This window comes from Megalops cyprinoides, chromosome 4, assembly GCF_013368585.1.
Source record: "Megalops cyprinoides isolate fMegCyp1 chromosome 4, fMegCyp1.pri, whole genome shotgun sequence".
NCBI classification, from domain to species: domain Eukaryota; kingdom Metazoa; phylum Chordata; class Actinopteri; order Elopiformes; family Megalopidae; genus Megalops; species Megalops cyprinoides.
The window spans coordinates 46179300-46194061 of NC_050586.1; the positions used below are offsets into that span (position 1 = coordinate 46179300).

The 14762-nt window shown below is 45.5% G+C and overlaps 1 protein-coding gene across 1 annotated transcript in view; it reads right to left on the minus strand.

Moving 5' to 3' along the window:
- The window catches only part of tnksb (tankyrase, TRF1-interacting ankyrin-related ADP-ribose polymerase b), a 109926-nt gene that overhangs the window by 20856 nt on the left and 74308 nt on the right, over positions 1–14762 (minus strand). The window contains 10 exon segments of the mRNA XM_036527538.1: positions 3814–4033; positions 4651–4816; positions 4977–5122; positions 5822–5901; positions 6435–6606; positions 9609–9687; positions 9994–10085; positions 10174–10295; positions 11577–11763; positions 14664–14730. Of these exon segments, the coding sequence (XP_036383431.1) occupies positions 3814–4033; positions 4651–4816; positions 4977–5122; positions 5822–5901; positions 6435–6606; positions 9609–9687; positions 9994–10085; positions 10174–10295; positions 11577–11763; positions 14664–14730 (1331 nt within the window).

The following is a 14762-nucleotide window of genomic DNA, read 5'->3' on the forward strand; positions in this document are numbered from 1 at the left end:
GATGATGGGACGACAGATTCGTACCACAGTCCCCACACTGGAGCAAAACTTGCAGATGACTCCAATAAACCCTGAACTAGTAAGACTAAATGACTCGAAAGCCAAGAAATCTTACGAGTACTTCTACAACCGCCGACACTCCACCCACCGGGTGCGTGTCAAGCTGGACACAGAAAAGGGGTGGAACACTCCTGCGCAGGTGGTGGGAAAAGCGGAACAACCCCGATCCTACATGATCAAGATGGACAACGGCACGGTGCTGCAGCGCAACAGGAGACACCTGCAGGCTGTTCCTGAGACTACCGGGCCTGCAGAGCCACAGCTACAGCCTGAGACCAGCCCAAACCGTCCCATCGGCAGTCCACCTCCGGTGATGGTCACCAGGGGCCACGGAGCGTCCCCGGGGCCCTCTGCACCAGAGACTACACAGAGAACACCGGCACGGCCTACTCTGTCTGGCGCAGCCAGACTGACCTCCAGGGGCCGTGAAATCAGACCACCTCTCAGATTCAGACTCAATGATTGACTTGTGTTTACTGGTTTATTGCTTATGTTTATTCTTTATTCAGGTTCAACTACTGATTTACAGTAAAATGTTTAGTTGAAAAAAAAAAGAAAAAAAGAAGAAGAAAGAAATGGAAGGTTCCGAAGTTAATGTTCTAATGCACTTAAGGGGAATGTTACATGTGAATGTGAAAATGTTGCAAATACTATGGTACAGTAGTATGTATGGTTTCTGAAAAAAAAAGAAAATGCTTTGGGGAAAATAGATTTTGTTTTGAATGAGACCTAGTTTACTCTAACCTAATCTATAAGGGGTGAGTACTGGTATATGTTACTCTTAGTTTATCGTCTCAAAAGGGGGAGATGTAATGTGATGCATGAACGTGTCCAATAATGCGTGCCCTGAAGGTATAACGGGTGACGTAATTGGGGTACGTGAGTGGAATCAGTTATGCTACCTGAAGAGACAAGTTCGCTGTAACGTGAGTTGTGGAGTTCTTAATAAACTCATTGCGATTAGAAACACCGAACATGTGTGTTTATATCGTGACAGGTGTCATATAGGCTGACTGAGATGACAGGCGCTGTAGAGAAACTTTCAGCCACGCGGATATTGAGCCGCAGCCCTTGGGATAGAGAGAGCCTTCGGAAAGGAAAAGACAAAAAAACTGAGCCCTCTTGCAAACACCATTTCGACCAGGCACAGTAACCCATTGCAGGCATTCTGAATTAGACATGCTGACAGCATGTTGGTTCATTGTCTGTAACCGATTTCGCTGTCATCAGTTCCCAGGGAACTCTGGGCTGGCAGTACGCTGGCCTCATTACATGCCTTTGTTTCCCCAGTTGTATTTCAGTGGCTTTCTGAAAAGAGTCCCTACACAGAGAACCCCTATTTATTCACCCAGACAGCAGTGATGTGCCATATGGACATATGGATAGGTCTATATCTGGAAATCCACTAACAGTGGATGTAGGAACATAAGGAGGAGTGACAGCACAAGCAGTGAGTGACACCAAGGGACATTTTAAGTCCAGGAGGACAACGGTGTCACCCATCACATAAAAGCATGGGCAGACCTACTGCACTCATTGCACTCACCTGCACCCAACATTAACATTACTATTACTACTTTGTGTTTGAAAACAAACCCTGGGAAAGAATTTAGTTGGACATGCCATGCGCACACAAAGCAAACGACTCTCCAAATTCAGAATTATGAGGGCTCAGTACATCCCAGCAAACTTCCCACAAGCTCTATTTTCTCACAGAACCTCAGAGTTCCTTTTAAATATTTGCTCAATCCTCCACAGACAGTGCTTGACTACCATTCACGGCAACCCAGGCAAACACTGGCACTGTCGCTCCACTTCCTTGGGCTCCAGCCCTCAAACACTTTCTCCCCCTCCCCTCTGGTCCACAGGCCACAGGCTCTCCACACAACTGTCTAAGAATCTTTTGTTCCCAAGCTGAGATGGTCACCCCTGGCAACCACGACGTCCGGAAGCACCAAGATAAAAGAGAAGGGGAGAGAATATAACAGAAAATATTAGCAGACCATGTTCCGCTCCACTGAAAATTATGCCCAGTACAATTTTTTTGTGCTAGGACGTTAAGTGCTCAAAACCACTAAACAAATTTCAGAGCAGGACAAAAAATCTGCAGTTGGGTACTTCCTTTCAAGTAAAAACTTTGAATTCTGCTGTGAACGTGTGACAGCACCATGATCCCTGTGATTTAAACACACAATGATTTGCTCATCAGTGTGTGAAACATTATTCAAATGTTGGTGGAGCAGTGATACAACTTCAGCGTCATTAAGAGAGTGTTGTATACTTCAATCCTGTTATGAATTGCGGGCCCTCTAACTAAGAGATGTGCCATCTGACAGCTCACACCAGAGGGAAGAAACTTCAAGCCTCTAATTAACATGACTGATATCACAGCACACGCTAGCATTAGAATCATAGCATATTTTTAAGTGCTTGAGCTGCTTCAGTGCTGCTGAAGCACTGGAACTGTTGGCATGTTTGGAACTGATTATTGTCGCTCTGAATGAAGTGTCCACTCCTTTCACACGCAGCACAGGCTGCTGATGTTTCTTTGGTGGGAATGGAAGGATATGTCAATGTCAGAACAGTTGCTATGCAGAAAGGAGCCAGTTGCTGGGTGACAATGTTATTCAATACAGAGATCCTTGAAGGTATTCTATGAGGACATCTGGGGTTACACAGGTCTATCTTTGGAGATCACTCACAGGTGCAGAACCTCACAGTGTCCAGGAACACGCAAACAATGAGAGGAACAGTGAAGTGAGAACACCCAGGTAAGGGTACACATTGTTGGGAGCCATTTCTACGGTCTTCATGTTGGCTCAATGGAGTATTAAATTATTGTCATTTAGCAGACCCTCTTATCCAGCGGGACTTACAAACGTTCAGTTACAAGCCCTGCTCCTTACCACTGTGCTACACTGCTGTCCCCTAACATTCTCCCACCACTGCAGTATGGAGCCGGTCACAGATTTAAAGTGCAGATTGCTCTTCAGGGTGCCATATGCTGTACGGCAGGTGATTCAGAGAACTTTCTCACGCATGGATTGGACGCTGTATGGCAGGTGATTCAGAGAGCGTTCTGACGCGTGGATTTGACGGGACGTATGGGGTGAAGGCTGTGTTGACTCAGACTGGTTAGTGATGCCACTGCACGCCTGTAAATGTTTAATCTCGAGCCCGATGTGACGGTGCAGCCAGCAGCAGGAGAACCATCATCCATCTGCTGAGCGCAGCACCTCAGTGCCCCCTGAGTGCAGCAGGCTTGACTCAGAATCATCTCCAGCCTTCTGTTCAGTGACTCTGGCATGGCCATCCTGAACACGGAGACACATGGCACAAGCACCCTCCGGCTCTGAAAGTGAGAATCGTCCTTCCCAACATCAACTCCGTTATCCTAATGTGTCATCATCAATATGGTGACCCATTGCCTCAGTTTAAAATTCATCTTTATTTCAGCCATCAAGTTATACTCTGGAACTATCTACTGCGGTGCAACTACGTTTACCACTGGATTTTGGAAATTCAACTGACTCTGTAAGAATAATGATAGGATATACATGGGTACTCCTCATTTTACACTCATTACTCTTTACTGTCTCTTTAAGTCAGAAGGTGACTGGGTACAGTAGGCTAAGAAGGTTAGGCCTAGATAGGAAAAGGGATTGGTACATAACAACAGGCTAAAAATGTAACAGGCTTGTGCGGCCACGGCCTGATTGTCCACAGAGGGTAAAAGAGGAGGCGGCTGTGTACCTGCCAGGTGCAGGGGGGTAGAGTTGCGGCCCTGCGTATCCCTGCAGTTGATGTTTTCGGGGCTGCACAGCTTCTGCACGCGCGCCAGGCAGCCCTTCTTGGCCGCATCCAGCAGGGCAGCGTCACCCCTCAAGAGGTCCTGGATGTCTGTGTCCCCTTCCTTCACCATGTCCAGGGGCGTGTTCCCATCCCGGTTTTTCTTGGTGGGGTCAGCTCCATGCTGGAGGGGGGGGCGTGTATCCATTCAAGTTTTATGAGCAACAGTGTCAGATCAGGCTAACAACACTCCCACACCAGTGAGTGTAAGCATAATACTATTCAAGCCCTACCACAAGTTAACTTGTGCTAACCTGAAACTAGACAGCCTCGAAAAATAAAGGAAGCCACAGTACCATACATCACAGTCACTAGACCACAGAATCCTTGACATTGCAATATGACATGTAAAGTAAACAGCAGTAAACGTATGTGTCAGGGGGTGAGGACTGATGTGGAGCTGAGATGCAGTCTAAGGTGGGTGGGTCTTCAGTCTGTGTCGGAAGATGGCCTGTAATTCTGCTGTCCTGACCCCCATGGGAAGTTCATTCCACCAATGGGGGACAAGTACAGACAAGCACCGGGGGTGAGAGGACTCTTGCACCTTCCAACACAGTGGGATACAGATGCATAAAAATGCCACTATAAAGGAGGAGATAACTTTACTTGACATGGGCTGACAGAACCACTTCATGCTGAAGGGCATATGTGCCTATGTCAGTATTTCTTGTGTGCCTAAAAAGTTTAAACTTTTAAACCTGAGCTGGGTGATTTAAAGGGGTCCTCACTTAAATGTCGTACCTTCAGCAGCAGTTTGCAGATCTCGTATTTGCCTTTGGCGGCCGCCTCGTGCAGCGGGGTGAACTTCCACAGGTCCGCCACATTGACCGACGCCCCATGCCTGACCAGCAGCTCCGCCACCTCGTAGTGACCATAGGAGCAGGCATTGTGCAGAGGGACCAGGCCACTGCAGGACGGGAAAACGTTAGGAGCGCACCTTTAAGAGCGCCTTCATGTTTGCACTGGGCTATGCTATGGGAACTTGAATCTGGGAAGTAAAGGTTCGCAGTGGAACAGGGTTATGGGGAGGAGAGGGGAGGGGGGTTGGATGGGGAACCGGAACACACCCTTTGTCTTTGGCGTGGACGTCGGCCCCGTGATGGAGCAGGTACTCCACCACGGAAACACGGTTGTAGCCGGCAGCGAAGTGCAGCGGGGTGGAGTGACGGCCCTCTAGGTCTCGGCAGTTCACATTCTGAGGGGAGCACAGTTGCTGCGGGAAATGGAAAGAGGAGCATGAGCAGGGGGCCGGACTGTACCCCTCCCAGGACAGGTACCACACAAAACTGTCCCAGTTTATGGAGTCACCGCAGTTACATTCAGCTTCCATGTCTTTCTGAATTTTTACATCAATCTCCCTTTTGTCTTTAATATTTGTATCTGTGCGTGAGGTTGGAGGACTGGTTCAGCCATTCACTCATTTTTCTCCAGACTCACTGATTCACACAAATGGCCTCAGTTTACACAGGAACACAGGAAGTTCACAATTCTTCTGCTGGGGATGTCACTTAATACACAACAGGTTTTAACATGTATTCAACTCTACTGAAGCTGTTTTCTGAGGTTCTGTAGTATACTTTTAGCATAACATTCTTTATCCTTTTAGCATAACATAACATAACATAACAAAAAAACATGCCTTGAGTGCATATGGCTTTTTGACCTACATAAAAGCAATCAGGCATCAATATACAAACGAGAGCCGGTCCAAAAGCCCACTGTCACAGGAAGACAAAGCTGAAGCACAGTGAATGTACCCCAACTCAAAAACTGATTTAAGACCACAAACGAGCACACACAAAATAAAAACAAGGAGAATCCTTTCATGTTATGTGTTTAAGATATCAAAACATAGCTACATTTTACAGTTTTGTTCCACTAAAATGATAGCTGAAGGTGAAGTGCAACCCACCTTCACGGTGTCCAGGTCTCCGGCCTTGGCTGCTTCCAGAAGCCGGTAATCCACATCTGAGTTGTGCACTGGAATGTTTTCTGGAAGGGATGAAAGAATTACAATGACAAAAATGCCACTGTATCTATTTACAATCTTTCTGATTTTCCCAATGTTTCAAGCCTTTTCAATGCACACCAAGGTTTACTGTGTAGTTGCCATTTAATGTGAATGATAAGAAAGGAGATTGGCATTGCATTTCCTCGCTGGAAGAGTCAAACGTGGTCTAAAATGAACCTCAAGGAATGTGTCTAATTGGTAGCACAAAGCACTTATAGAGTGTTGGCTCTTATTAGGAATATGACAAAGTATAAATGCTTACCAAGCTCTATATGTCTAACCAAGCTCTCGGATTCAAACCCATCAGCCTTTTAAACACTGTGCTGCCCAATTACATCTGATACTGCTTTATAGTGGACAACTACAGAGCTGAGAGAAAGGCTTCCACAGTACAGACCTGTGATCAAAGAACTGTAAGGGGATGCTCTTTGAAGAGGAGCACAACACTTACACAGACACACACACACGCGCACGCACACACACACACACACGCCTCGCATGCGCTGCACTGTACCATTGAGGATCTGCTGCACGGCCTCGTTGCCCATCTGTGCAGCGGTGAAGCCCTGCAGGGACACGATGGCAGGGTCGGCCCCGTAGCTCAGCAGCAGCTTGCAGGTCTGAAGGTGTCCCGCCAGGGCGGCGCGGTGCAGCGCTGTCTGGCCCAGTGTGTCCAGGGCGTTCACCTGCCATAGCACAGCAAGGACAGGGGCAAGGGGTCAGATGCCTACATTCAAACTCTACCCCTCTCCCCATAACCCCTCTCAGACGCCCACATCCAAACTCTACCCCTCTCCCCATAACCCCTCTCAGACGCCCACATCCCAACTCTACCCACATCTCTGTCACTCTCTCTGTTCCCCTGATGGAAGCTGCTTGCTCTCCCATTTTCCCTGGCCTCTGCCCTCTGTTTCTCTGAGTTGAGAGCATAGCAGGAGGGAAAAGGGTGGAGGAAATGGGCGATGTGTGCTTCTGCTTTTAACATGAAGCATCCATAATTATCTCCACAAAGCGCTGATTTCTACAACCCTTTCATCAGGCTGTTGAGGAGATCCCAGCAGCACCATTTGGGCCGAGCCATTAGAATAACCACGTGTTCACCCACGTGTTCCCCCACCCTGCCTTGGGAACAACACTATTACGGGTAACAAATGACCCGGGAGGCAAAATAATAGGGTCCCGGGTCTGCAGTTCAACATGTTTTGTTCAAAGGCAAACACTGAAAGACTACTTGGTCAATCAATTTCCAATACACAGGGCTCACTGAAGGAGTCAGTGTAACATAGTGGTAAAAAATATTGTTTTTTCAATTAATCGTTTTTGGAAATTCCTCTATTTCGATATCGATCTGTAAAATTTATGGATCGATCTTTTAGGCTAATATGCATTTTTTCTGGTTTTCTAGGTTCATTTCCGAAATGGTTAAACATAACCAAAGACGGGCTCTGACATAGCCTAATTGTCGGATTATTAGTCCCCCCCATTAGATGTCGCTCTCTCGTTTAACTTTTAACGTTTAACAACCTGTGAATGCATAGAGGAAAACCTGTAACATCATTTTTTTATTTACTATGATACGACCTCTCAGTGTACACCGTGGCTAACCCTACGGTCCCAAGGATCACACAGGAGAGAGACAAAGCCAACTAGGCGGGGCTAAAATAGACTAGACTCGAGGTCTGGTTTATGCAAATACGGAGCGATGCGTCACGGCGAAGGCAGCGTGACACACGTTGCTGAAACAAATGATCCAACATTTTGGTTCCAGTCAAACATGGAGGAGAAGCTTGTCGTGGCAGTGCCGGGTTTCCCCATACTCTACAATTTGTCTTTTGATACGAACAGAGATATAAATAAAAAAGATGCATGGAGAAGGGTGTCCGAAAGTGAAGATGCCTGGTGTATATATTCATATATATGTGCACTGTAGTCACAGCTTTTTAGCTGTAATTTTAATACAATGCCCAACCACTACCTAGCTACCTGACTAGCTAGCTAGCTAAACTGAATCGCAACACTTGCTCACGAATGCAATGTAATTTAGCGCAATTCAAGAGAAACGCAGTTGTTTATGTTCGTTAGCTAGGTAGCTAGCTAGCTAGTTGTTCATATTAGGCTAGCAAGAAAACGTTCACAATTGCAAAAAAGCAAAAATTGCACAAAAAAGCAAAACTCTCCTGTGATGGAGTGCCGTCACTACAGTTGAGTATGTGGTCTGACTGCCTTACCAATGGGCTGGGCTCTTTGGTGTTGTGGTCAAAGTCGCATGTTTGGTACCCCGTAGACGGGGGTCCGAGGCCGGGTGGGGCGACTGCTCTGACCCTTCGCTACACCTCAATTGACGCCCATTATAAGGAAAATGCTACGTAGCTTAATTTTCCAAACAGCGATCAACTAACACAAAAGCAAAACTGAGAGGACAGCGCTGAACGTAACATCGGCCTAACTACCATATTCCTTGGATTTTAGTTTTGCTTTTTTGATAGGAGATGGTGTTTATGACGTGAGACGTCAGACAAATTTGGTGATCATTGGACGCTACTTTGGAACATTAAGCCAGGTTAAGCCTTTTCCTTATAATGGGCGTCAATGGAGAGGAAAACGGTTAATGTAAAATAACGTCCATACTCATAGGATTTCGGTTTTGATTTTTTGACAGGTGGAAGTGTTTAGGCCTATGACGAGACATGTCCGAGAGAAATTTGGTGATCATTGATCGCTGTTTTGGAACATTAAGCCACGTTAAGCTTTTTCACGTAGGCCTAAGCTTTTTAGAATGTCCGCAAAAGCCTTGACGCTTGGTCGTAGGCTAGCCTACTTCAAGGCGGGATTTGTTGGCGAAATTAAAGTGATGAGAACACCAATGGATATTCTGGTTGTATGTGGTTTGAAGAAATATTTTTATTTGATTACAACTTTTATTTGGAAAACTGTAAGCTACACATTTCGGTGCCTGCATTCCAGTTGTTTCTGCAAATTGCAGCGATCCATTTGCTTCTCTTTTCTTTAGCTTTAGGCAGTCCGTAAAAAGATAGCTCCGATTTCTTGTTGAATCTATTTGTACAGTCAATCACACAACAGCTCTTTCCCATTTTAGATGTGTTTTTGTGTTTTCGCTGCATTCAAGCTGAACGGTAACACTACAACTCATCAACACTACAACAGACCCTTTCTGCAAGTCTTTCTGCCACTCAGTGGGTGGAACCCGCAGTGACTCCGCGTACTGTGACGTCACGTGCATAACCCCAGTCAGGTCAAGGCAGTAGCAGTAGATCCAACTGCACCGCTATAACCAATCTGGCTTTAGACTGAGGTATAGGACCACCCACTCAATTAACATACGGACACAGAAATACAGAAATAAATAAATGTGGAAATGTAGAAATACAGAAATAAATAAATGCAGAAATGTAGAAATGCATAAATGAATAAATAAATAAATGTAATAAATGTTTTCATTACCAAAATGTATTTATTTTTTAAATTATTTTTATTTATGTATTTATTTCTGCATTTATTTATTTATGCTTATATCATTTTTTGTCCTCTATAGTGGGTCAGTATTGACACAGAGTAATATGAATGAATGGACGGCACTGGAAAAAGGGACAACCACACAGAGACTCGGGCACCGGGCTGCTTGTTTGGCCATTACGGTCATGGTGACGGTGTCTGCTCTGGCACCCACCTTGGCCCCGTGTTTCTGCAGCACCTCCATGACGTCGTTGTGGGCCCTCTCAGCCGCGACGTGCAGGGCAGTCATGAAGCTAAGAAAACACAGAGAGGGGAGGGGATGGGGGTTTGGGGCAGAATGGTGTCAACCCAATGCCTCAGGGGAGGGGACGGGGGTGAGGGGCGGAATGGTGTTGACCCAATGCCTCGGGGGAGGGGATGGGGGTGAGGGGCAGAATGGTGCCGCCCCAATGCCTCGGGGGAGGGGATGGGGGTTAGGGGCAGAATGGTGTCGCCCCAATGCCTCGGGGGAGGGGATGGGGGTTAGGGGCAGAATGATGTCAACCCAATGCCTCGGGGGAGGGAGTGGGGGTGGCAGGGTGATGTGGGGGGTTACTCACTCTTTGTTTTTCTCATTGACGTTGGCGCCCTTACGCAGCAGGAGCTCGGTGACCTGCTTCCGTTTGGGGTGCAGTGAGGCCACAGAGCAGTGCTGCAACAGAGCGTTCACTGTGAGAACCTGCAGAATTCCCAGTCCCGCCTGAAGCAAGCCTTTGTCTCTATAGGTTTACGGGTCTCACCAGTGCTGTCTCATGGGTCTGAGGGTGCTTGAAGTTGATAATCTCCAGGGCCAGGGTCTTCTTCACCTTTGCCATATCTGCCTCCCGTGCTGCTTGGAGCAGGGAGTGACCTTTGAACTCATCTGTGGGTAAAAAAGGGGAGAAAGCAGGGTCAGGATAGGAAAGCATACTAGGAAAATCCTAATACAGCCCTCACTGACGTATCTGCTGGTGGGAGGGCGGCACTCTAAGTGAGACATATCAAGGTGTGTTGACGCTTGAATCTTCTTTAGATTCAACACAAGACCTAATCTTCATCCAAGCTCCCGATCACAAGGCCCTTTAATGATGCTCATCTTTTAGTATGCTCTATATCTGTAAAAGACTTCAAGTTGTTCCAAAATTTGACTGATTATACCAATGAAACATCTGTCTTGGTGCACACTGCAAATCAAGCACATTATTCCACTACAAAAGACTGGCTCTTAAACTCAGTCTAATCCTTCCCAACCATTCATCAGCCAATCAGTGAATGATCAACTACAACACCACAGCATTACAAATGAAAGAAGAGGTAATTAAACATTCTTATGCTGCCATTAACCAATTTAAAACACAATTGACAGTTACATTGACATTATGCCTCATGACAAGACAACACACTTCCCAAACCAGCAAACGACATCAATGCTAATTCTGCACTCAGTCAGTCCTCACCCATTCAGCATTCCACAGAGATAAACACAGACTCCCCTGAAACCATTTGTTCACGGCATCAAAACTTCACGTGCCTCCAAAGAGCAACTCTGATTAATAATGCATGAGAAAGGGTATGTTGGAAGCAATGTGGTACAACGTAACGGCTTATGACAGCATTTAGTGCTTCCACAAAGTGAACCGAAGGGAGTGAAGTGAAACCTGAAGCACTCCACACTGCTTTAGGGGGAAAAGTTGCGTTTGTGCTGTCATTTGCATGAGTGAGGCTGTTCGTCAATGCAAACCGATGAATATTCGGATGCCCACCTTAGCATGCAGCTGGCTGTGTCTGAGGTCTCTATTTGCATGCTCAGATTTGCATCTGTGTCCATTGTGCGAGTCTGTGTCTCTGTATACCTATTTACACAGATAGTTGGTTCTTGTATGTACATGTGGTTGTTTGTGGCTCCGCCTATACATGTGTCCATGTGTGCCTGCGTGTGTGTGTGTGCACTTGTGGCAGAGTAGCATAGTGGTAAGGAGCAGAGCTCGTAACCAAAAGGTTGCTGGTTTGATTCCCCTGCTATTATCCCCATAGTACTTAACCCACAATTTCCATAGTAAATATCAAGCTGTATAAATGGATAAAACTGCTATGCTAGTGGCTCAGGATAAGAGTGTTTGCTAAATGACAATAATGTAATGTGGTGTAATGTGGGCGTACTCACAGGTCAGCCTTTCCTTCAGCTCGGGTGTGGGCGCCATGTCAACAGCGCTCTTGCCGTGGCAGTTGGCAAGGGTGGGGTCAGCGCCGTGGCTCAACAGCAGGGAACACACCTCCACGCGGTTCTTTGAGGCGGCCTCGTGCAGCGGGGTGAACTGCCACAGGTCCATGGCGTTGACACAAGCCCCGTGCTGCAGGCCCCACAGGAGACAAAGATGACGTGCTCATTCTGGTACTATCAGCACACTGCTCTCACTCCAGCCTAACCAAAACACCGCTCTCACTCCAGCCTAACCGAAACACCGCTCTCACTCCAGCCTAACCAAAACACCGCTCTCACTCCAGCCTAACCAAAACACCGCTCTCACTCCAGCCTAACCAAAACACCGCTCTCACTCCAGAGGTCGCATTAACTGAATATTTTCCGTCATTGACTGAATTTTTTAACAATGACGGAAAAATCTGAAGGCCGTCCATCATTTTACCAGATTAGAACATGAGGGTGATCTACCGTAACTTTAAGTAATTCACACCCCTGTCCAGTTGGTGGCAAGTATGCATATTAATTAGCTATTGTCTAGTCTTGTCTTTGATCTCATGCGCATGACCTTGTTGTCTAGCTGGCTTCAGCCATCGCATTGGTAGGCTATATTGCTATATACCATTGCAAAATGTCACGGCAGCTGAATGTCCAAAGTTTCTTTAAAAAGCCCAATAATTGTGATGCCGTTGACAAAGGAGGTGAAAAAACAGGGATTGATGCAGTGGAGGATGAAGGACAAGCAAGTAATATTGATAACGTTTATCAGCCAGCGGCAGCTAATGTTACGGGGCAAGCAAGTGGCAGCAAGGAGGTCAAGAGGGAGTAGCCTACCGGGTTCAGTGGGAGCAGGAGTTCACCTGGCTGAGGAGGGAAGATTAGGGTTGTTTGGGTTTTTCCAATACCGGTGCTAAAGCAATACTTTTAAAACAGTACTGATGCCTGAACCGATACTTAACCCATTTGCGCGTACGGTCACACCGGTGTGATTCGCTGTTTAGCACGTATGTGATTAGAAAACTAGATTGGAAAAATTCTAGCTAATTCTAGCTTTGAGGAAACAGCGATTTAACATAAAAATATAAACTGCAAATGCAGTGGTGAAAACTATGAGAGAAGCTTAATAACGCTAATGAAAACATAACGAACCATGTAACATAACATGCGCGCTACATAGCATAAAATAAGTTACGTGCAAAAGTGTTAAAAAAAAAAGCACAAAACAACAGTCGATGACATTAAAGAATGGCTTTTTTATTGCTAAGGCGAATTTGAACTTGAAATTGAACAATATATTAACTGTTAAATTTAAAGTATACTTAAATATATAAATATAAATAAATACAAAACACTTAAATTTACATAACAAATTCACAGAATAAATAAAACCTAACCGAACTACAATAATTTAACACTAAATAACAGTTATAGTACTGTAACGTCCGTTTCGGAGGACCAGAGTGCAAATATTTCAATAAGAATAATAAGAATAAGAATAAGAAATACTTTATTAATCCCGAAGGAAATTTGAGTGTCACAACTTTACCGTCCAGCACACATCAAAAGAATAAATTGAATAAAATAAAGAGATGTATAAAATACAACAAATAGAAAGATGTTTGAGCAATTATGCATTGTGCAGTACTTCTGTAGTTGTCATATAATAAATAAATGAGAGTAGTGAGATGGAGAAGTTATCATCCTTGTGCTATGATTACATACATAGTATATAATGAATTATGAAACAAGAATAAACAAGAGTAAGGTTATTGCTATTATACAGTATGAAGTGCAGTAGAAAAACAGTTATTGTTGTACAATGTGCATAACAATGATGTTATATAACACTGCTCTTGCACTGAATTTAGTAAAGCATTGCTCAAACATAATTAAAGCTGTCAGACTGACTTGTGTCTAAAACTAAGTGACCCGTGCCTTAATACTGCTTTGAAAAGTATTCCATAAAAATGGAAAAGAAAGTGAATTTCAAAAACCCCTAAGATACCGTACATGGAGCAATGCACAACTTTTACTTTACATGCCTCCAGTACATTCTGTTTCTCCTGCATTGTTTGTTTGACACAGGTGACACAAATGCTTTCGGGAACTTTTTAATTGCTCATTTAGCACTTGATTAATTGGCTATCTGACAGAGCAGCTAGCGGGCAAGCCATGAAATTGCGAGAGACATCTGGAGACGCGAGCGGCAGCATCAGGACTGCACAGGGCAGCGGCGGGCCGCACATTAATATTCAGAGTGGCGGAGAGGCGTTTCATCTGGAGCCGGATGGACAGGGGGCTGTGGGATTGGCACTGACCAATGCATTTAATCCTGTCAATAACAAGCATGTGAGCTTTGGAAGGGAAACCGGGGGGGGGGGGGGGTCTCTGGCTGGCTGGCAGAAAGGGGCTTGGTTTTTTTAACATGGTGGGTTCATCCTCAGTCAACATTTCTCCCCAACACCTGTGATGATTTTTCTTGTACATTGATGTGTATGCGTTTATGAATGACCGCTGCACTTAAGAATGCCAACCGTGATTTTAACTCCCAGACTGAGTTGCATTTAATGAGATATATACGTTTTGAGCGTATCCTTTGCTGAGCAAAAAAAAAAAAAGGAAAAAAGTTTGCAATAAGTAAATTCTGCCTGTCATATCATGCTTTTGTTCCCATTTAATGAATCAGCAGCATGAATACATATGAAGGGTACAATGCATAGGTATAAGTATGTGTATATACCTATAATACAAACACACACACATACATAGTGCTGAATTGGCTATTCAGAGCTTCAACCTTACATCTTCAACTCACAACCCCCCCCCCCCCCCCCCCCCCCGCCCGCCCGCATATTCCTAATTAGCAAGGCCGAAGAACAGATGGCAAAAATACACAGCGTGATCAAGAACTTCATCACAGTGAAATTATTTTGTAGCCTGGGTGCTAAGCGCATGATGATTCTGAGGTCATCACTCACAAAAGCCAGTGACGCAGCTTCTACAGTTGACAACAGGTGGCACTGGTGAGACTGCCCCTCTGTTTACCCTTACCTTGAGCAGCAGCTCGGTGACCTCGTAGTGGCCGTACGAGCAGGCGTTGTGCAGGGGGACGAGGCCGCTGGGAAAGAGAGGGCGAGAATTAGGACATTT